This window comes from Dipodomys merriami, unplaced genomic scaffold (assembly GCF_024711535.1).
Source record: "Dipodomys merriami isolate MVZ:Mamm:240054 unplaced genomic scaffold, mDipMer1.0.p SCAF_5, whole genome shotgun sequence".
Classification (NCBI taxonomy): domain Eukaryota; kingdom Metazoa; phylum Chordata; class Mammalia; order Rodentia; family Heteromyidae; genus Dipodomys; species Dipodomys merriami.
The window spans coordinates 55,486,269-55,507,852 of NW_027206068.1; the positions used below are offsets into that span (position 1 = coordinate 55,486,269).

Genomic DNA, 21,584 nt, shown 5'->3' on the forward strand with positions numbered 1-21,584 from the left:
GTGAACTTCTGAAAGAAAGGCAAATATATATATATATATATATTTCCGTATAAATATGAAGTCAAGAAGGACAGACAGGGGAATGACTGGGTGGGTACTGCATCCTGGAATTTGTTGTCACAAGCACTAGAACTAAGGACAAATTGTGTTGGTACTAACTATTAGACAAATGTCCAACCATCAACTTGAAGCAGAGAAAATTAAGTAGATAAGAGAAAGAAAGGAAGGAAAAAAGGAAAAGAAAGAGAGACAAGGACATACATAGCTAATCAAGTGTATTGAATTTTGGTTTCCTTTAGTATCTCCATTTCAAAAATGGAGATAGCTACAAATATTTATTCAGTGAAACATTTTTATTATCTTTAAGTGGCTATACAGAGAAGCTGCTATTCAATGAAGTAGTTTATGAATACAATGTCTTGATCAATGCCACTGCCACTCCTTTCAATATTTTCAGCCATCCCTCCCATATCCCCCCTTCCCTCATTTTTCTTATTTTTGTAGGGTATACATTGAATTCTTTTTGCTGTTGTTTCTATTTCCTTGAGATACATTGAATTCTTAACTGCACTATCCTCACCCCACCTCTTTCTTCTCTTCATTCATTATGGAAATAACCCATTTTTCAAGATGACCTGTTTGATCATCAGAATTTGCTTATTCTAGTAGAAACTTGGTCCATACTTTTAAAAATGGTATTTGCAGATGCTAGCATGGTGCATTATCTTCAGAAATGTTCAGTGAACACAAGTTGGATGGGGAAAATAAAGGACAATAAGAGAGGGACTGGAACTTCTTATTCTGATTTGAATCCGAATCCAATTTTGTGGGATAAAACAAATGCCTATTCATCCCCATATCCCATACCACACCGAATATTCAGTGCTCATATGTGAAAAATGGAGTGGGGAATGTGCTATGTCTTTGGGGTGGGGGTGGGGGAAGAGGCAAGGCGCATGGGAGGCAATGATGGCAGAGGTGACTAATCCACATTCATTGGACTCATAAATGGTTAGGTCAAATTTTGACCCTTTGTACAATCACTTGAAGATTAAAAGCTAAATCGCAAGGCAACAAACAGACAAATGAACAAAACTCCCATGTCTAACATCTGAATCCCAACTTTCACCACCGTTCCTTATACCTAGAAATCAAGTGGTGAAATTCATGCATGTGCCACATCAGCTGTATAGACATTCTCTATCAGTAAATGTGTACAGACCAAAGTAATTAAAAGGAGAATGACAAAAGAAAGACAAGAAGTAGCTTGAGCTAAATTTCTGGAGATCCATAAAGGAAGGCTATGGGAAAGTTCTGTATTAAGATACAGAAATAGGCATCAGGCTTGAAGAATCCTGTTCAGCTGCATTCAAATACTGCATGCTATCCCTCCCTGACTCTAAACCTCAAGCATGACAGAGAATACTTTGAGAAGTTTCAAAGGACACCACATGGATGATTAAAGGGCTAGGAAAGGGGCCTATGAAGAGAGGCTAAACAAACAGGGATTATTTATCAGGGAGTAGACAAGTATGACAAGTGCTTTAATAACAGTCTTCATATATGGGAGGGATTATTCCCTAGAGGATGCTGTTGTACCTGCTTTTTGTTCTCCAGAAAGACAGGAAAGGAAAGGGGGAAATGGGTTTAAAATACAGCATGAAGAATTTAGGAGAGGCAGGGGTTAGAACTTTCTCTCTCTTTTTTTTTTTTACAAAGCAAAATATTTCCTTCACATTAACATTGCAAATTTAGATTACATCTCTTCAGAGGCTCAAATCAGGAAGTATAGAGCTGGCTTTATAAATACTTAAAAAATCATTCTTTTATATATATTTTTGTCTGGACACTCGATAAACCCATGGAATGATGGTTTTTGTCAAAAAAGCTGCTTCCCTACACACATGTGTTTTTCGGGGCACAGTCGATAGAGGCCACCTAGCTTCCACTGTGCCCACCTGTGCATAGTGACAATCCTGCAGAGAGGCTGCAGGGAGGACATGTAAGAGGGAGACTCACAGAGGGGGGAGTATTAACAATCTCCCAAAGAAGCTGGCCTTTAAGCCATATGTGTTATTTGCTTATGAAGTTAAGAGTGAAGGAGAGAAGACTTGTAGACATCAGTTCTATGAAAACCTTGCACTAATCAACAGAGAGAGAGGTTGATCTCAGGGGAGGTGTGGGCATGTTCATTAGTCAGAAGTGGCCAGTTGAAGCGCAGGCATGCATAGTTCTAGTGGCTCTATATACAAGAGTCAACATTTCCAGACCATCCTAAGGTGAAAGAAGCAAGAAGTCAATACTAAATGTCTTTGGAAACACTCAACATGTTGCTAATAATTCACTCAACACTCTCTTATAAAATCAACAAAATGACAATTATGGTTTGGGTGGATAAATGTGAAGGCCATTTCGGCAATTGCTGTTCAGAAAAAACGACTTCTCAAATATGTAAGTTCTGTACCATACACTGCCATTCTTCAAGGAGCTTAGGTGATCAATAATATATTTTTTTCTTATCAAGCAAAATGTCTCAATCAGTATGTATGTATGTAGGATTTTTTTTTTTAAATTCTGAGCACAATTAAAGGTGAGTTAAGGCTCTGGTGGAAATCTAAAGAGCATCGGCGAATCTGAGCACTGCTCAGCTTTTGAATTGCTTTTCTACTTCTCGGTTCTTTTAAATGGTTTTCTATGGCAGGAACATTTTTTTCTTAATTAGTCACAGCTAATTAGTGTTCTGGCATAGACAAGTAATCAGAAATGTCAGAGCTGCAAGGCTACATCTCCCTAATCCTTTGATAATAATTTAGCCTCCTGGGAGGGCCCCAAGCTGCGGTAAGTAGTGACTGACAATAAGACAAAATGAGGTGGGCAGCAGACCATTAGGATAGAAAAATAAAAAGCACTACCAAATCCTGCTGAGCACCATCAGGCAACTAACTGCACTGCCAGATGAGGTGCCTGTTTAAGCCTGTGTTGTTAATTAGCTGATTCTACCAGACCTGCCACATATGTCCAGGTGCCTCAAATAAAGATGTGGATTTCTGGGAATGTGCCAAATGACAATTGTGTGCCACGATCACATTTCAAGAATCTAAGTTAAGAAGTCCACATGATTTCTTTTTCCTTGAAGATTCTTTTGAATTATCAAAGAAATAAGATCAACAAGCTACAATACATTTTTCTCGTTGAGTTTTCATTTTAGGCAATTAGGCATGCTTATCTCAAGTTTCTCAGGTTATAATTCACCAACAGCTTAGATTTAAATGAGGGCCTTTGGCCTCTCTGAACGATGTCTGGACTTGCCAGAGCTAATTTGGCATCCACTGTACATCAAAAGTAGATCCTTCCTTCTATAAATTCTTACACTTACAAATAACAACTGAACATTGAAATGAGGATTATTAACTCAAATGAACCAGACATCTGTAATTCTGTAAGGTGAGAGTGCTTTTAAAGAGAAATAAACTTTGAGTAGAGGATTAAAAGAAAAAAAATCTAAGATAAGCTTTGCAGAGCATTGACAAAGGCAGCTACAACAATATTGAGCAGATTTTATTAGGAGGAATTTAAGAAGGTCAAACAATGTCAATATCTGGGGTCCAGATACTGTAGACGAAACAAGCAGGAACACAACATTTGGAAAGCAAAGTGTTAAAATCCCTGACAATTAAAGTGAGGTGAGACCTGTGAGATGAATCAGACACTGTTCCTACAATACATGCAACAAACAGATCAGTCTAACTTAAAACAATAACAAAACAACTCAGGTGCTCGTGACTCAGACCTGTAATCCTAGATATTCAAGAGGTTGAGATCTGAGTATTGTGGCTTGAAGTTAGCCTGTTTAGGAAGGTCCATGAGACTCTTATTTTGAATTAACCACCAAAAAGCCAGAAGTGGAGCTATGTCTCAAATGGTCAAGTGGTAGAATATTAGCCTTGACCACAGAGTGCAGGGACAGTGGCCAGGTGCTGAGTTCAAGCTCCAGAAACAAATATATATATATTTGTATATGAAAAGGCTGACAATGACCAATATATCTGTATATACGTATTATATATATGAATATATCTATATAGATATGGTCATTGTTACCTTTTTCATCTTTCCCCACAACTTTCTCAACTCTCCCTACCTCCTCAATTTTCTTGTTCCATTTTAGCATATATAAATTGAATATCATGACTGTATTTGCTCTCCCCGACTCTCTCCATTTGCCTACCCCCTTCCCCTTGACCTCAACCTCCCACACGCCACCACAGATTCCAGCTTCCTGAATTTCATTTTGTTCAACTGTTAGTTGCCCAAAGAAGTTACACCATTGGAATTCTCCCTTGTACATACCATAGCTGTCCAACTTTTAATCTAGCTTTATTACATAATGAGGTATCACAGCTTACAACATAACACTATTTAGAAAATAATTATTTCAGACAGACCCAAACACATCATTCAACTTACAACTTTCTGTTGATGAAAATGGAAAATGGGTGTGGCCAAGGAACAGTATTTGATTTTAGTGTTGACAGAAAATTCATCCTTGAATTTAACTGGTCAACAATAAATGTTTTATTTTTGTCTGCTTTTTATATAGAAGCAAAGGAGCAAAGAAAATACTTTGGAATAGGCACCGATATTCATTTAGATAGTCTATAATAACTGTTTAGTAATTTGAAGGTAAAAGGCTATTAAAGAAAGGAAATTGCTCTTGTGTCCCTATCTTGGGGTTCATTTCACTTAGCATCATCTTATATGGTAATATGTACATAGCTTTGACCTTTTCAGCTGGTCCTAGACATAGACTAGTTATTGCAGATAAGGAAAACCATGGGACCTATGTTTCTTTGGGCCTGGCTCACTTCACTTAATTTTTTCCAAGTCTTTCTATTTCCTAACAAATGGGGTGGTATCATTCTTTGTGATGGAGGCATACAAGAGGTTTTATCTTTATTGCTGTTGTCTTCAATGTACTTATAATGCCCTATGTGATTTTTTTTGTTTCTTTTGTATGTTCTTCCCCCATGGTACAACCCCTGTTTTCACTGTAGTTGATTCCATGCCTTACATCATGTATATACATTTTTCTAATTTGGGAAGGGGAAGTTAAATAACAAAATGCTGAAATAAGGATACAGGTTGACCCATTATAATAATAAGATGTACAAGACACTTTGTTGAAAATGAACTTTACAACTTCTGTGGGGGGAGGGAGGAGTTAAGGAGGTGGAGAGGAAAGGGATGGTAGGGGAGAAACAAAGGAAGGGATAATAATGCTCAATAGGAAATGTACTCATTACCTTACTCATGTAACTGTAATCCCTCCGTACAGTATCTTTACAATAAAATATATATTAAAACATTGCTAATTTTTATTAATAAGTTTTTATTGTGAAAATACTGTACAGAGGGTTTACAATTACATGAGCACCTTGTCAAACATTGTTGCCTCCTTTGTTTCCCCTTACCATCCCTACCCTCTCATCTCCCCCTCCACCCTCCCCCCGCCCCGCCTATGGCAAAGTTGTAAAGTTCATTTTTCGACATTACGTCTTATACATCTCTTGTTGCAATGGGTCCAACTATATCCCTATTTAAACAATTTGTTTTTTCCCTTCCCCTCCACAAATTATATCAACATCAAATACAGTGAGAACAGGGGTTATACTGTGGGGGAGGGACATACAAAGCAACAAAGAAATATCTTATAAATACGTTAGAAACAATAGCAAGAAAGAAAAACTATTTGAGTCCTTATCTTGGGGTTCATTTTGCCTAACATCAACTTATCTGACCTTTTCTGCTTGTCTCGGACATATACTAGTAATTGCAAATAAGGGAAACAATGGGACCTATGTTTCTTTGGGGCTGGCTTACTTCACTTAATATAATTTTTTCCATGTCTTTACATTTCCTAACAAATGGGGGCAATGTCATTCTTTCTGATGGAGGTATAAATTCCATTGTGTATATATACCACATTTTCTGGAGGGGATGTGGCCAGAAGGGATCCCTACTGCACTGCTGGTGGGAGTGTAAACTTGTTCAACCACTTTGGAAAGTAGTATGTAGGTTCCTCAAAAGACTCCACATAGAGTTCCCCTATGACCCAGCAATTCCATTTTTGGGCATTTACCCAAATGATCACAAACAAGACCATACTAAAACTACCAGCACAACTATGTTTATTGCAGCACTATTTACCATAGTTAAGAGGGGAATCAATCCAGATGCCCCTCAGTAGATGAATGGATCAAGAAAAATGCGCTATTTATTTTTACATCGAGATATACACAAGAAAAACATAAATTATAGGACTGCAAGAAGGCAAGCTAACCTGTTATTCAAATGGGTTTCAGCCTGTATGCCTTATAAAATATACGATTATAAGTCCAAAAACTCACCTAAAGAATATTATTTTACACTGTCAACCTTAAATTCATACGAGCAAAATTATTACATAAAGTTTTATTGACTAGTTTCTACTTTGTTGGTTTGGAGACAGGGTCTTACTATGTAGTTAGGATAGTCCTGAACTTGAAATCCTCCTCCCTCAGCCTCCAGAGAGCTAGGATTACAGGTGTATGTTGCCATCTGGTTTACTAGCCAAGCTTATCTATATTTTGTTGATTTAAACTGTTTTGGGGAAATAAATTTAGCAGAAAACTGAATCCTTAAATAAGTTAAGATCAGAAATGTTGATGTTTTCAAGGGTGAAAAAAATCCTTGTACCAAAAATTCTGGGTACTAATGTGAAAAACTGAAGTTAAAAACAAATCTGAGCATTTCTTCCTTTTCTCATTTAGGATTCCAGAGACAAACAAGGGCGCTTTGGTGCAAAATTAGTTTTATTTTGAGAATCATATTCACTTAGAATATTTTCATCTTTTTCCCTCTTATCATAGCATGAACAGGCTACTCACCCTATTTGCACAGTTTAGGTCAATTTTGCTCCAAATGTTTAATTTAGAGTTGCTTTATTAGCAAGGCAGAATTCTTTTCATGAAAAGTCCTTACAAATGAATCCTTTATGAAAGACTGTTTGGATGAATATAACTGATTAACTATCATTTAAATAATTACTTTTAATTTTATAAGACATTTTACAATATTTAAAAAAAATCTCATGGAGATGAAACTCCTTGACAATTAAATATTTAATCAGTTTATAACACAAGATAATGTTTAATCTTCATGATTTACCAATTAGATGCTGCACCCTGGTGTGACTTCACCAACAGGAAAGCGAACAGGAGATAGTTTTAAAGGGACTCAAGATGGAAAGTACCCATCTTGAAGCAGGGTGAGCGTGTGTGCGATGTGCCTTAAGAATCCTATTAACTCCACTTTGTAATATTTTTGGGACTTAGGAAAGGGCCACAGAAGTGCTGCTATGGCTATTTTGATAGATATTAGTTTTAACTTCTGATAATATTATACCACTTTCCAGTCTAGAGACACAACGTACTATACGAATGCCTCTCACATCATTTTTCCCACACATAGGACACCTGTGGTTTTGACTCTGTGTCCAGAAACCTGCAAGAGTTGATCAACTGATTTCACTAGGAGAAAAAATATAAGGGATACTCAAAATCGGATAAGAATTAGGAAACTGCTGTCATTAGTTTCAAGTTGTGGACAAACATGCTGAAGATGGTTTTACATATTTGATACCAATTATAAAGACCACAGACAATGATGTTGTACATTAGAAAAAGGACATTATGTTAAGGAAGATGGTCTCCCAAATAGAATTCCCTCCCAGTTTGTTTGTTTGTTCTTGAGAGTTTCAAGTTAGGGCCCTATATTTTCTCAGTTTTCTATGCTCTGCTAGTACTCTATCATTTGAGCCATGTTTTATAGCCCAGCTTTTTGCTAGTTTTCTTGGAAACTGGGAAACTGAGTCTAGTAATGAAAACATTTATTTATTTATTTATTTATTTAGTTGAGGCTGGCCTGAAACCTGGATCCTCTATGTCTCAGATTTCTGAGTGGCTAGGATTACTGTTGTGAGTCATGGGCACCTGGCTTTTTTTTTTCTTTTTTTCCATCGCAAATTCTAATTTTTTATATTTCAGGCAAACTTCATTTAGACTTCTCTTACCTAGATAGAACATTATTATTAAAGGGGTAAATGCAGTCTTTATAAAGTTAGCATGTATCTCAATGAGCTCTATAAAGATAGAGGTTACTATTGTCCAACATATCCTGGTGACTTGGAAGAAAAACTTGGCATGACTATAGAGAACTGATTTGAGTTCCAAGCACTATTCTAAAGTTGGATTTCAGATCTGTGATAGTAGATACACAAAATTTCATATAGCATGCAGCTATAATGTTGTGCAGATCCTCATTTTTCTACTCAGCTTGTGGATTTACTATGGCTTACTATGCAAGACTTGGTTTCATGAAAGGACTTAAGAATTGCTAGCCTGCAAACATTATTCAAACACCCCAATAATTTCTATTATTCTTACAAAAAGAACCGTTACTGTAAAATCTGGAAGGACTTTGAGACCTCCAGAGCTCTAGACCAGCAATTTCAGTTTATATATAGTAGCTAAACTGAGTCGTAAAGAAATAATAGAACCTTCCAAAGTCATTCAGAAAAGTCATGGCAGAACTGTGGTTTCTCCATTTGAAGTCCACTGATCTTTCCATCATATGATTTTATCATTTCAAATTCTAAGAGTTAAGTTCTCATATTGCAATGACCCTCAGCCCTTTAGTTTTCTAAAACCCACTCCATGTTCATCTACTCTAATAGATATGTGCATGCCTGTGTTTTCTTTTACTGAACTTAGGAGGATCCATTTACTTACTTACATAGGAAGTACTCTAATTGGAATATCAAAAGTTTGACATGTTCCCTGAATACAATTGTTCTCTTCTATCTTTATATCTCTAATAGGCTAAGGTTGCTAACAGTATATTTAAGATCATTATTTTCAACTGTTTCTTGACACCTAACAATATTATTTTAAGCTCCAGCTAAGGGGATTTTCAATAATTATATAATGTCTCTCAGTAATGATCTGTTGCTTAAGATACACATTCTACTTTACCTTTCAACACATACTTGATAACCTCTCATTTACTAACTGTAATTGAGACAAATTCAGTCTTGGCTAATTAGGGGCTCTTGGTCCCCCTTTATACATGTTACACTTGATGACATATCAACAGAATTAGGGACTATTTTTATTTTTAATTAAATGAAAATGTGCAACCTAAAAACATTAGAATGTTTAAGGACATTACAATGGTTTTGCAAATAACAAGTCTAATGTTCTACTGGGGATATGAAAAATGACAAAACCTCCACACCCAAAACAGAGTGGTTGGGAAACAAACCCACAGCCATATCTGAAGCTTAGGTATCAAAAACAAAATGTACAGAAGTACAGAACTAGAAGCTAGTGCACATTATTTCAATTTTGGCCTATGTGGGTCCAGTTTAGTTAGGTCAGATTGCTACTGTTGTCCAATAGTCTTCTAAGAAAGTCCAGTGAGTGAAAAGCTGTTCGAGTGGGGAATATTTTCAAAGTGAAAAAAAAAATCTCCACATTCTGAACTAACAGCAAAAATGGTTAAGGCATGTAGTAAATAAGTCAGGACAAAAATTTAAGTTAAGGGAATATTCTCCCAGCCCCTTAAAAAAATCTATCTAGAGTGGACAATTTCTAGTATGGTTCTACTTCATTTTTAACAAACAATATGTGCTTTGGCTCTCCCAGAAAGAAACATAACAGAAGCGACATCCAACCCAACTCTTTCTGTTCAACAGTTTTGAAAATCACCAGCTAAGCAAAAAAGTAAAGGAGAACTCAGAAATGCAACATATGCTTGGAAATGGAGAGCAAGAGCAAATGGAAGCAGAAGTTGCTAATATGGTTTCAGTATTTTGTAAAAGAGCCAGCTGGATGGATGATAATTTTTCTACCCTGCAGGGCATCAAAGCTTTTAGGAAATCATTCTTTTCACACATATTAACACTTAGCTTATTAAAACAGATGATACTTTTATTGTGAAATGGCCTGGGTAGAGGTTGGAAACTTAAAGTCAGAAAAATAAGATTCATATTGACCGCCCAATCCGACAGTGAATACTGACATGACAGACCGTGGCAAGAGATTATGATGACGTTCTGGGACCTTCTGCAACTGCCACAGCTGAAGTGTCACCAGGAAGCCCGTGAATTGCTGTTATGAAAACATTTGCAGTAACTTGCATAATTAAAATGCAACTGCCAGAAAAGCATTTCTAAAAAATGCAGAGAAGATTACATAAATAAATAACTTCAAAACAAATACCACATTTCAGGATCGGCATTGTAGTGATTTATAATACAAGGTTACCTTGCAAGTACAATACTGTTTTCTTTGAAACGACTGTTGATAATTACAAATGAATGACAACACTGTTATTTAAATGGACTGCTCTCTTGGTTACTTTTCTAGATGCTCAATAAATACAACTCCATGTCTATTGGTCATGACTAAATGAAGACCTTTGTTCTGAGAAGATGATCATATATTTTCACCATATTATTCGTCTATGAAGTCAAAATAAAAATGTTCAATAACAGTGCTATGTCAGATACTCTGGCTTGGAAAAGGCAAGTCTTTGTTTAATATGTTGGCTTACAAAAATCTTTTATAGGAGGAGCCAGATCCATTGCTCCATGAATTCTCTCTATGGAAGCTGAAAAGGAAAGGCTATTGTATGCTGGAGGAGACTGCTTGTTACACCTTAGAAGGGTTTTGAGACTAATTATGAGGGTGACAGTTTTCATATAGAAAAGAGATCATCAAAGCTTCCACCAGCTGTCAGGGAAATAGAAAAATTATTGACTCTATTATTTGCATAGAAGAAACACAACCAAAAACGAGAAGTGGCTGAAAATAGTCCATCAAATACAATTTTTCTCTTTGCTGGGTATATTTTGTGCCAGCACACCTTGCCAAGGAAGCTACTTACATCGAACAGCTTTTCTATGTACATTTCTTCATTGACCTTCTCTCGAAGAATATCTTGGTTCTGCCGAACGAACATGATATAGGTGTCTGCCAGGTCCATTCCTGGTTTCTGATGTGAGGGTAAAGCACAGGGAAGAAAACCTCATCAGATCTCATTTATGAAATTAATGTTTAACACAGCTGGGGAAGTAATTTTGAGATTACCCTACTTAAAAATGCTCATTACCAAATAAACAATGAGTACCTTTAATAAATTCCATAATAAGGTAAGTTTATTATAAAGTAAATTTACTATTAAACATATGGTATTTTATTTTATTATTGAGCACTTGAGGTCATATTCATTATTATTTCAATGATTACAACTACACAGATGTAAACCCATAGATACTGTCTTTTTTTCTTTAGTGACTATCTTAGAATTCCAATATGCCAAGCAGTGTAAGTGAAATTTTCAAAAATTTCTCAGTGCAATTATTATTTCCTAATTGCAAGCACATTTTACTTTTTATCACCTTTTACTGCCTTATCAATAATATTAAAATATTAGCTTTCTTGTATTGTCATTTGACTATCATGGGTGTTTAAGGAATTACAAACTAAATTTCTTATTAAACCTAGTAAAATATGACTAAAGAGATATTGGGTTTTTGTTGCTTAAAATATTTTTATATTAGGAAGTAAAAACTATTTTTTTTTGTTGGTTGTGGGGCTTGATCTCTGGGCCTGGGCGCTGTCACTCAGCTCTTCAACTTAAGGCTAGCACTCTACCACTTGAGCCACAGCACCATGTCTGGTTTTCGGAGTGGTTTATTGAAGACAAGAGTCTCACGGACTTTCCTGCCTGGGCTAGGTTTGAATTGTGATCCTCAGATCTCAACCTCTTGAGTAGCTAGAATTATATGCATCAGACATTAGCGCCTAGCTAAAAACTTAAATTTTTGTGAATTGTCCATTGCTTCTATTCATTATTTATCAGTATTATTTTAAGAATTTATTTTTTTAGAAAAGCAGACACATAAACAAACTAGTTTCTTATATAAAACTAGAGAGCTGAGTCAATAAACTTTTCAATTTGTAACATTTGGTTCCGTGTGTGTGTGTGTGTGTGTGTGTGTGTGTGTGTGTGTGTGTGTGTGTGTGTGTGTGTGTGTGTGTGTGTGTGTGTGTGTGTGTGTGTGTGTGTGTGTGTGTGTGTGTGTGTGTGTGTGTGTGTTTGTCATGGTGCTTGAATTCAGGGCCTGGTACTATCATTGAACATTTTTGCCCAAGGCTAGTGCTCTTCTGACTTTTTTCTGGTTGATTATAAATAAGACTCTCAAGGAGTTTCTTGTCTGGGCTGGCTTTGAACTATGATTCTCAGATTTCAGCCTCCTGAGTGGTTAGGTTTACATATTGGTATCTGTAATGTTAGAGGAAAGAGAGTAGTTAACATTCATTCTTCCCATAGACTAATGAGTACTAGAAAGTGACAAATGCCTGAAAGTTAGCTTCATATAGCTAGACCAGTTAATGGAAAAAAAATATCATCTGTAGTTGGAGTTAACTCACAGTCTGTATTAGTTATTTGGTTAACAGTAAAACTAGTAAGAACAAAACAGTGAAATGGACGGCCAAATAAAGTAGTTAGGCTTATATCCTCTTGTGTTCCTCAGATGCATTTAAAATCTTCATCACCATTAAACTCATTTGCATTAGTAAATACTGCAAGATTTTAAGAACCAATACAAACAACTTAAGGTACACCTCTGACTGAGGTAGCATATATATCCTAATAAAATTTTACTTCTCTTGGTCAAATGCATAGTACAGGCATTAAGCTATTTTATTCCATTTATGAAAATTTATTTGAATTTTTCTTATAGTTATGTCTGTGCAATTTCTGTGCAATAATCATCACTAAAATTTCTTACTACTCATATTTAGCTTAGTATATGCCACATAAATTCAAGAATTTTTACAATATAGTCCCCATATAATGGAGGTAAGTTAAAAATTTGAAATGACTCTGTGTGTGTGTGTGTGTGTGTGTGTGTGTGTGTGTGTGTGTGTGTGTAAAAGCTAGGCAATATATTCCAAATGTAATGGAGGCTATTGAACAAATTCATTTCTGCATAATTTTCATAATCAATGTTTGAAAGATTAAGTTCTACAAGCTTGGATTTCAATGAATAAAAACAGGTTGTTTGCTTTCTTTGTGAAGAGAGGGTTATATATCATATTTTTGAATGATGAGGCAGGGTATTTGTACAAAAGTATTATTTATTCTCAACTAACTCATAGGGTAAGTATTTTTCTTGGTGCCTTTCAAATTTTGTCAAAACACTGAAAATGAGAACATTTAAAAAGCTGAAAATGACATGAGGACAATTTTCTGTACTTAGTGACTTAGCTCAGCATTTGAGTTTGAGTTTCCGTCAGGTGCCTGGAAATTAGAATCCCTGATACACATGATACCAAGGCACGGCGTTCAGGCAGCTAAGCTCGGAATTGAAAAAACAAATGAGAGGCTTGCCTTCCCACCCTGTTTTTTTATTTCTCCCTCTCAAAGCCAAACCTTGCTTAGAAGTCTAATTCAGTCAATCACTTGACCCAACAAAATCTGTGGAAGTTATGTCCAGGTGAGAAGGAAATAATGACATTATAGATTTGCAAAGATACAAAGGTGATTTATTTTCTATTTCCTTGCTATATCCAAGATGATGTCATGAAATATTGTCCAGGAAGAGTTTATGCTTCACCATCTAAAATCAACAAACAGTTTGACATTCAAGCCTAAAAGAAAATAAAATGCTCTTCTCAAAAGAGACAGAGCACTGAAGGCTGTAAGTGTTGACAATTCGACCACTTTCTAAGGAAACAAGACTCAGGTGGAGGATATGAGATAAAGCTCACTTAAAAGTTTTGTTTCAACAATTTATTTCTTTCCTTCTCCTTTTGAAATTGTATTTGTCTCCATTTTAGCAAATTAAGATCTACTGGCTTGGAAAACAAAACCTAGAATTCTTATCATTCCTCATTAGCATTATTTCTTCTATCTTTGTGCTGTTTACCTATTCTTGAAACTGTGACATATGGGAATTTCACACCTAGTGAATATATTTTCATGTAGCTTGTGGCATGAGACTATAATCATTAAAAGAATATACACAAGTAAGAGTAACTGCAACAGCTGGTGACATTTACCAATTAGAGTTATAGTTCTTTAAAACACTTTATCCTTCATTTGGTGTATGAAGGGTAATTATCTCTGATAAATTGCTGGAAAAGATGTAATTTTCCTTTTAAACAGTTTTTACATACAGTACAAATGTGTTTGGATAGAAGACATTATCTCTGGTTCAGTGCTCCTTTGTGTTAAGATGCTTGTTTTCTGGAAGTAGAATTATACACTTGGAAATTCATTGCATCTAATTCTATTATGAAATAGTTTCCATAGGAAATGAAATGTAGTTTTAAAATCCCCAAACTGCAGGGTGCTGCCTGTAACAATAGCTACTTAGGAGGCTGAGATCTGAGGATCATTGTTCAAAGCTAGCCTGGATAGAAAAGTCCTTGAGATTCTTATCTCCACTTAATCAAATGTAGAGCATCAGCCTTGAGAGAAAACTTTAGGGGACAGTCCCCAAGCTCTGAATTCAAGCCCCTGAGTGTGCATAAAAGAAGAAAACACTCCCAAACAACAATAAAAATCCAAACTAAGCATACTGCTAATTGTTTTTGTGTTTTGTGTATAAATGCATGCCTATGTTGTACTGCAAGATGGAAGGTGGATACAAATTTTACAAATTTTACAAGTGGATATCCCCCAATTTTATGAAAGGAGAAGACTGTTACACTTCAACCATGGTTTATGGTGAGTTTTTAAAACAATAACATAGTATCCTAGAGAGCTGTATTTAGAAATTTTTTCTAAATTGATAATTATAGCTTTTTAAAGATTAGGAGGAAATAACAATTGAAAAATCACACAGCAAGCTGTCTTTATTAAATACCATTTAGGGAAAGTGATTTCATTTCCATCTTCCCATTTAAATCTCAAGACACTCAGTTCATTACTCACTTATGCCTTTATCTTGCTAGTTAAGGTAGTTCTGACCACATCAAAAGAGCTCCTATAGTACTCTTAATCTGACTAGACAAGAACAGATTTGGTCTAACAAAGTTATAGTAAAAGGACATGAAGATCTAACAAATCCCTTTGTCAGCAGAAAGAAGTCAGCAACTACGGGAGGAAATGCCTTATTTTAAGGTAAGTGGATCATGGTTGTAACGTTAGCTACAAAAGTATTCAAATATATCATTGAGTGAATGAGTTGAAGTAAGGGTGCAAACTCCAGTACATTTTTTTTATGTGTTAATTACTAGTTAACCTAGCAAGATGAACAGACTGCTTAAAAAAAGAGAGAAAAAAATTCCTGGTTAATTATACGCTGCGAACGCTCTGACTTCCTGCTGCTATGTCTAATCCCACAGGTGCAAGCCTTTGCCTTCCCCATTCATGGGCAGGTGGGAGCCACACACTGCAGTCATTTTTCACAGCAACACAGTAAGATTTGCTTAACCTGCAACTGGAGGTTCACAACATACTACACAAACACTGGCAGGTTACCTGTTTAACGAGGAGACAAATTTTTTAAATCAACAATTCCAGTCGCAAAGATAAACTAAAAGCTATAGTGTCATTGCCTTCATTTAAAAGTGCTCTTCATATAACCTAGAAAAGCTTGCCATAAACAATCCAAAGCAAAATTGTGATGTCCTCATTTATGATGATCTGCATGCTTCACTAATGAAATACCTGCATCTGGTTTTTCATTACCATTTAACAAGATATAAGATGAGTATCTTCTAAGTTTGAAATTGTAGCACAGATGTCTTATAGCTCTTTACATGCAGGACTCTGCAGTCAATTATAACTGATCATCAGGGGATTCAGGTCATAATTTTACAAACACATAATTTATCTCAGGGCTTGTTAAAAATACTATTTTTTCACTGATTAATGCATTCCTCATTACTGTGGTCCTCGTATGTTAGTTTATATATTTTTGCAACTGAGAAAAATGTAAAATTTTCAAAAGTACTTTGAGTAGTTTAAATAAGTTATATATTTAAAAAAAACTTAAAAAATACATTTTATCTATACCCATGAAGATCATGTATGTGTGTGTGTGGTGTGTATCAACTTTCTACCAAATGGAATTATTATGCTGTAATCATGTGGAATGCCAAAGGAAATATACAGGAGTCAAAGCCTTCAAACTATGCTGATAGCAATGTAAATATATAAGCCTGCTAGAACAAGGAATACTTCATTAAAAAAATGGGCACAGGAGAAAAAATTTAACAATAAAATTTTACAAGGATATGAAATTCTCAGAAAGTTTTGTATGCTGTTTTTAAACAGTGAAAAAAGAAGTTATCATTTAGAAAAATGCCAAACTATTGTCTTGAGAGTAAAGTGACCACAAGTCACTTTGTTCTCTAAAATTTGGCAGCATTCCAAATGCTGTTGAACTAACATTGGTATGTATTTCTTGAGCCCAATTTGAAGAGTAGAAAAGTTCTGCGTTAAAGATGATGGAGCTCACAACCAGGAAATGGATACGTTCAGGAGTGGGGGCAGGGCAAACGGGAAAGAAGTAGAGGAATGAAATGGGGAAGATGGGGGGGATGCACTCAAAAATTTATTGCATATATCATTAAATTAAGAAAAGTAAGGGAAGGAGTGGGCTGAAGAGGGTGAAATGTTGAAGGAGGTGACACTGGTTACGATGCACTGTATTATTAAACTGCTTTGCAATATGGCACCTCTTTTGTACAACTAAAGATAATTTATATATAATATATATATACATATATATATACACAGAAAGAATTAAACAAAGAAAAAGCAAAGGGAGGGAAGGGGTGGGAATGTTGAAAAAGGTGACACTGATCAAGATGTATTTTTTTAATGGCAATTCCTTTGTACAACCACTTAAATATAATAATACTGAGAAAAGATGATGGAGCATACATCCTTTTGAATGGCTTTCAGACCTGGAGCATGTAAAGTGAATGCCTGAAGCATGTACATTTCACATAGTCCTGCATGGCTGAGAGAGAACATTCCATTACTCCAGAGTTCTTGCTACGGATAAGGTTCTTTTTATCTACGCCATGAGCAGTCTGTAAAGATAGAACCCTCCTGTCAGAGCTTCAAATATATTGAATTATATGCTATAATCATGGCACTCATTTTTTATATTCAAATGCATAAGTCATTTCCTCTAAGGAACAACCTAATTTACATATTCATATGTCTTGAAATAGCCAATAGAAGGATTCATATGTTGAAATATTTTTGTTGTATCTCTGGGAGAAGTCTTTCCAGAGAAGAAATTATTTTATATGCTAGAAATAATACTGAATTATACCTTAAGATCTTAGGCTGACATATGCAAGGAATGGAGGCTGGTTGCTTCTCTTCTTTTTAGCTGAGATTTCTGCATTTACTCTGTCTCCTCCATTTGAAATTATGAACATGTAGTATCTTTAATTTTTCTATTGCTGTTCTGTACTAAGGATCACTCACATCTCATTTGAAGGGCTAGATGCTGATGCAGTATTGCACTTGGTAAGAAACGTGTTAATACATGTACAATATATAGGTTTCAAACTGTTATAGCCCTACGTAGTGATCATAATGGTAAAAAAAGTATTTAATTGCTCAGTTAACAATATTATCCATTAAGTTTCCCTTCACCTATCTATAGGTGTTTCAATTACAAAAACTTCATAAGGATTTGAAGAAGTAGACTAAAAATGCCCTGAAACTTTCAATTTTTGTTTTTAAGGTTGACATGTATGGGGATTGATTTACTTAGTCCCGTTGAAACTTTCTGCATTTTGGACTAAGCAAGGCCTGAGTGGGTAGAACGCCAATGGTAAGGAGGACATGGACTGACCTTACGTAAAGAGCTAGAAAGAAAAACAAGTGAGCAAAGACAACAGAAGTATAGCACACAGCTCTCCTGCTCACTTAGAGCAGTGAGACGCATTTTGGTTCTGGTGTGCACGTAGGACTCTTTCCAGGTGAGTGTGTCCCAGTAGGCAGGAGCTCCATTCCCCAAGTCCTGCCTAGTTCTCATTCTGACATAAAGCACTGAGTATTCAGGTGACCTTATGTAAGTAACAAACAATGTTGGAAACAAGCAAAGAAAGATGAGAACAAAAAACAACAGTGTCGCTCTTCGACCTTGACAAGCCACCGTTGATATATACAAGGTGCTTAGGATTCTAAAATAGAAGGAAACCCAATGAAAAGACATCTCATATTTTCACTGTGTGAATAAGGTACCTTGTTTGTCTTAGGAACTGGTCATGAAACTGGCTGCTGATGGCTCATGCCTGTCATCCTAGCCAGTAAGGAGGTTGAGAAGTGAGGATCACAGTTCAAAGCCAGACTGGGCAGGAAAGTCCCTGAGATTCTTATGCCAAATTAAGCACCAAATAAATAAAATGAAACAAACAAACCAAAAACCCCAGCAACAATAATAAAACCACAAACAAAACCGAAGTGGAACTGTGGTTCAAGCGACAGAATATTAACCTCGTGCAAAAATGCACAGAAACAGTGGCCAAGCCCTGAGTTCAAACCTGAGGACTGGACCAAGAAAATTATAGGTGTGGGCCATTCGTGCTTTGCTAGATCGTGCTTTTTTTGGGGGGGGTCCAGTCGTGGGGCCTGAACTCTGGGCCTGGGCGCTGTCCCTCAGCTCTTCAGCTCAAGGCTAGTGCTCTACCACTTGAGCCACAGCGCCACTTCCGGCTTTTTTCTTTTTGCTTATGTGGTGCTGAGGAATCGAACCCTGGGCCTCATGCATGCAAGGCAAGCGCTCTACCTCTGAGCCACCTTCCTAGCCCTTGCCCATGTAATTGTAACCCCTCTGTACAGTATTTTCACAATAAAAAATAAATTCCATAGAAGAATAAAAAAAAAAAAGATGCGATTCATGTGGTAAAGTGTCAGCCTTGAGTGAAAACGCAAAGGGGGAGTACCCTAACCCTGAGGTCAAGCCTTAATGTGCCAACATACATACATACACACATATACACAGATATGTAGATAAATAGATAAATAGACAGACAGACAGACAGTAGGAATGACATTTCTTTTTTTTTTATTGTGAAAATACAGTACAGAGGAGGGCAAGATAATGAGTACATTTCTTATCAAGCATTGTAGCCTCCTCCTTGACATTTCATTCCTCAGGTGGCCTTGTGTCATTGAATTGACTTGGGCATTGGGCATTATTTCCATAGTGACCTCAATTTCATCACCTATAAAATGCATCAGTCCTTCTAACTTCTAACTATGGTAATCTACCATCTGAGTTCTTGATATCAATCTAGATCTGTCCAAGAGACAGTAGAGCCCAAAATGTCCCCAAAACTCCTGTAGAGAAAAGGGCAGTATCTTCTTGCAATACTTTTTGCCGAGGGACAGCGCCCAGGCCCAGAGTTCAGGCCCCACGACCGGACCCCCCCCCCCCCAAAAAAAAAAAAAAAACCAAACAACAACAATTACATGGGCAAGATAACGAGTACATTTCTTATCAAGCATTGTTGCCTCCTCCTTTGTTTCCCCTTCCCATCCCTTACTTCTGGCTTTGTGCTGGTTAGTTGGAGGAAAGAATCTCATGAGCATTTCTACCCAAGCTGCCTTAGAACTGGGATCCTCACAACTTAGCTGCCTGAGTAGCAAGGATTAAAAGTGTGAGTTATGGGGCAGGGAAGGTGGCTCAGTGGTAGAGCGCTTGCCTTGCATGCATGAGACCCTGAGTTCGATTCCTCAATACCACATAAGCACAAAGAAAAAACCCGGAAGTGGCGCTGTGGCTCAAGGGGTAGAGCACTAGCCTTGAGCTGAAGAGCTGAGAGACAGTGCCCAGGCCCAGAGTTCAGGCTCCACGACTGGACCTCCCCCCCCCCCAAAAAAAGTGAGTTATTGGTGCATGGTTATTTTATTTTATTTTTTATTTTTGAGTGAGAGAGTCTTACTAGGTAGCCCTGGCTGGCTTCAAATTTATGATGTTCCTCTTACCTGGGCCTTCAAGATAGCCAGAATAAGAGATGTGCACCAAATCACTAGACAAATGCTTGTGTGTGTGTGTGTGTGTGCGCTCATGCGTGCACATGTGCACAAATTGTGTGACTTGGACTCATAGCTTGGGCTCTGTCACTGTACCTTAGCTTTTTTGCTCAAAGTTAGTGCTCTACCACTTGACATACAGCTCTACTTCCAGCTCTGTGGTGATTAATTTAAGAGTCAGATGGACTTTTCTGTTTGGGTTGGTTTTGAACCAGGATCCTCAGATCTCAACTGAGATCCAAGCCTTTCTAGTATTCAACCTACTAGCATCCACAATGATGTCTACTCATGGGATGTTTCTCTGGTATGAACAGTTAATCCGTATTCCATCAAGTCTTAAATTTTAAGTCATTTCCACTATGTTCTAATTCTTTGAAAATTGGCATATATGCCAAAATATGACTATATAGAACATCGTATCTTGATCATAAGCAATGCTGAAATTAACTTGATACAATGATAACTTAAATTGCTATACTAAACTCTCAGTTTTATTTCCCATATAAGTGGTTGTTCACGAAAGCTAGTTAAGTAGGTTTCATGAATTTTGTAAGTGACATCTTAATTTTTCAACAGATTTACAGGTTATTTATTTCCCAAAAATTCTGAGAAAAACAAAATATTAAATTAAAATGTGACAACAAAATATTAAATATGTGACAAATGATCTTTAAACTGTTCAATAGTTAGAAAACAAATTCTTTCATTTAACTCATTCACCTTTTTTTGGCAAGAAATGAACACTTTATTTAATTAGCATATCTTTGAATATTAATGAATTTTTAAATGTATAAATCTATGGATCTTATAGTTATTGTGATTTGTCTCTTTTATATGATGCAGATCATTTTTTGGTACTTTTTATTGTAAAAATACTGTACAGAGGGGTAACCTTTATTGCTAATTTAACTCGTATAAGAAGCAATTCACATAAAAGCAAGAACAGTAAGTATTTTTTTAGGTATCTTTTGTTCCATTCCAAAGTGCTATGACTTTCTTATGCAAGTCTGGTCTCATGTTTTCATGACAATCCAGCCTTGTACAAAAGCTCACAAGTACTACAGACAAAATACACTGTTGTAACGTGCCAAGCCTTGTTATGAGGGTTGGTGCTTGCTTGAGGAAAATAAACTATTCCCTAGGGGAATGGCACTGGTATAAAGATTTGAAATAAACCTGTGGTGAGACATAATTATTGAGAGAGAGAGAGAGAGAGAGAGAGAGAGAGAGAGAGAGAGAGAGAGAGAGAGAGAGAGAGAGAGAGAGAGAGAGAGAGAGAGAGAGAGAGAGAGAAATTGTGTATTGTTTGAAAAGCAGACAAAAAATACTTACAGGAACATCAACATACTTTGCAGCTGCCTTCACCTTAAATGGAAAAGAGATAATTGTGAGAATTATGTTCTTAACTGCCATCTTAACTGCCATGTAAGTGCTAAGATACCAATGAAAAGACCACAGAG

At 36.4% G+C, this 21,584-nt stretch overlaps 1 protein-coding gene across 8 annotated transcripts in view; it reads right to left on the reverse strand.

Annotated features, from left to right (window-relative positions):
• The window catches only part of Cadps2 (calcium dependent secretion activator 2), a 423,408-nt gene that overhangs the window by 15,898 nt on the left and 385,926 nt on the right, over window positions 1-21,584 (reverse strand). For all 8 annotated transcript variants that reach the window (XM_069996657.1, XM_069996656.1, XM_069996659.1 and 5 more), the window contains 2 exons: window positions 21,457-21,489; window positions 10,987-11,094 (listed from right to left, as the gene is read on the reverse strand). In XM_069996657.1, coding sequence (XP_069852758.1) covers window positions 10,987-11,094; window positions 21,457-21,489 — 141 coding nt within the window. The remainder of the gene's footprint in view (window positions 1-10,986; window positions 11,095-21,456; window positions 21,490-21,584) is intronic.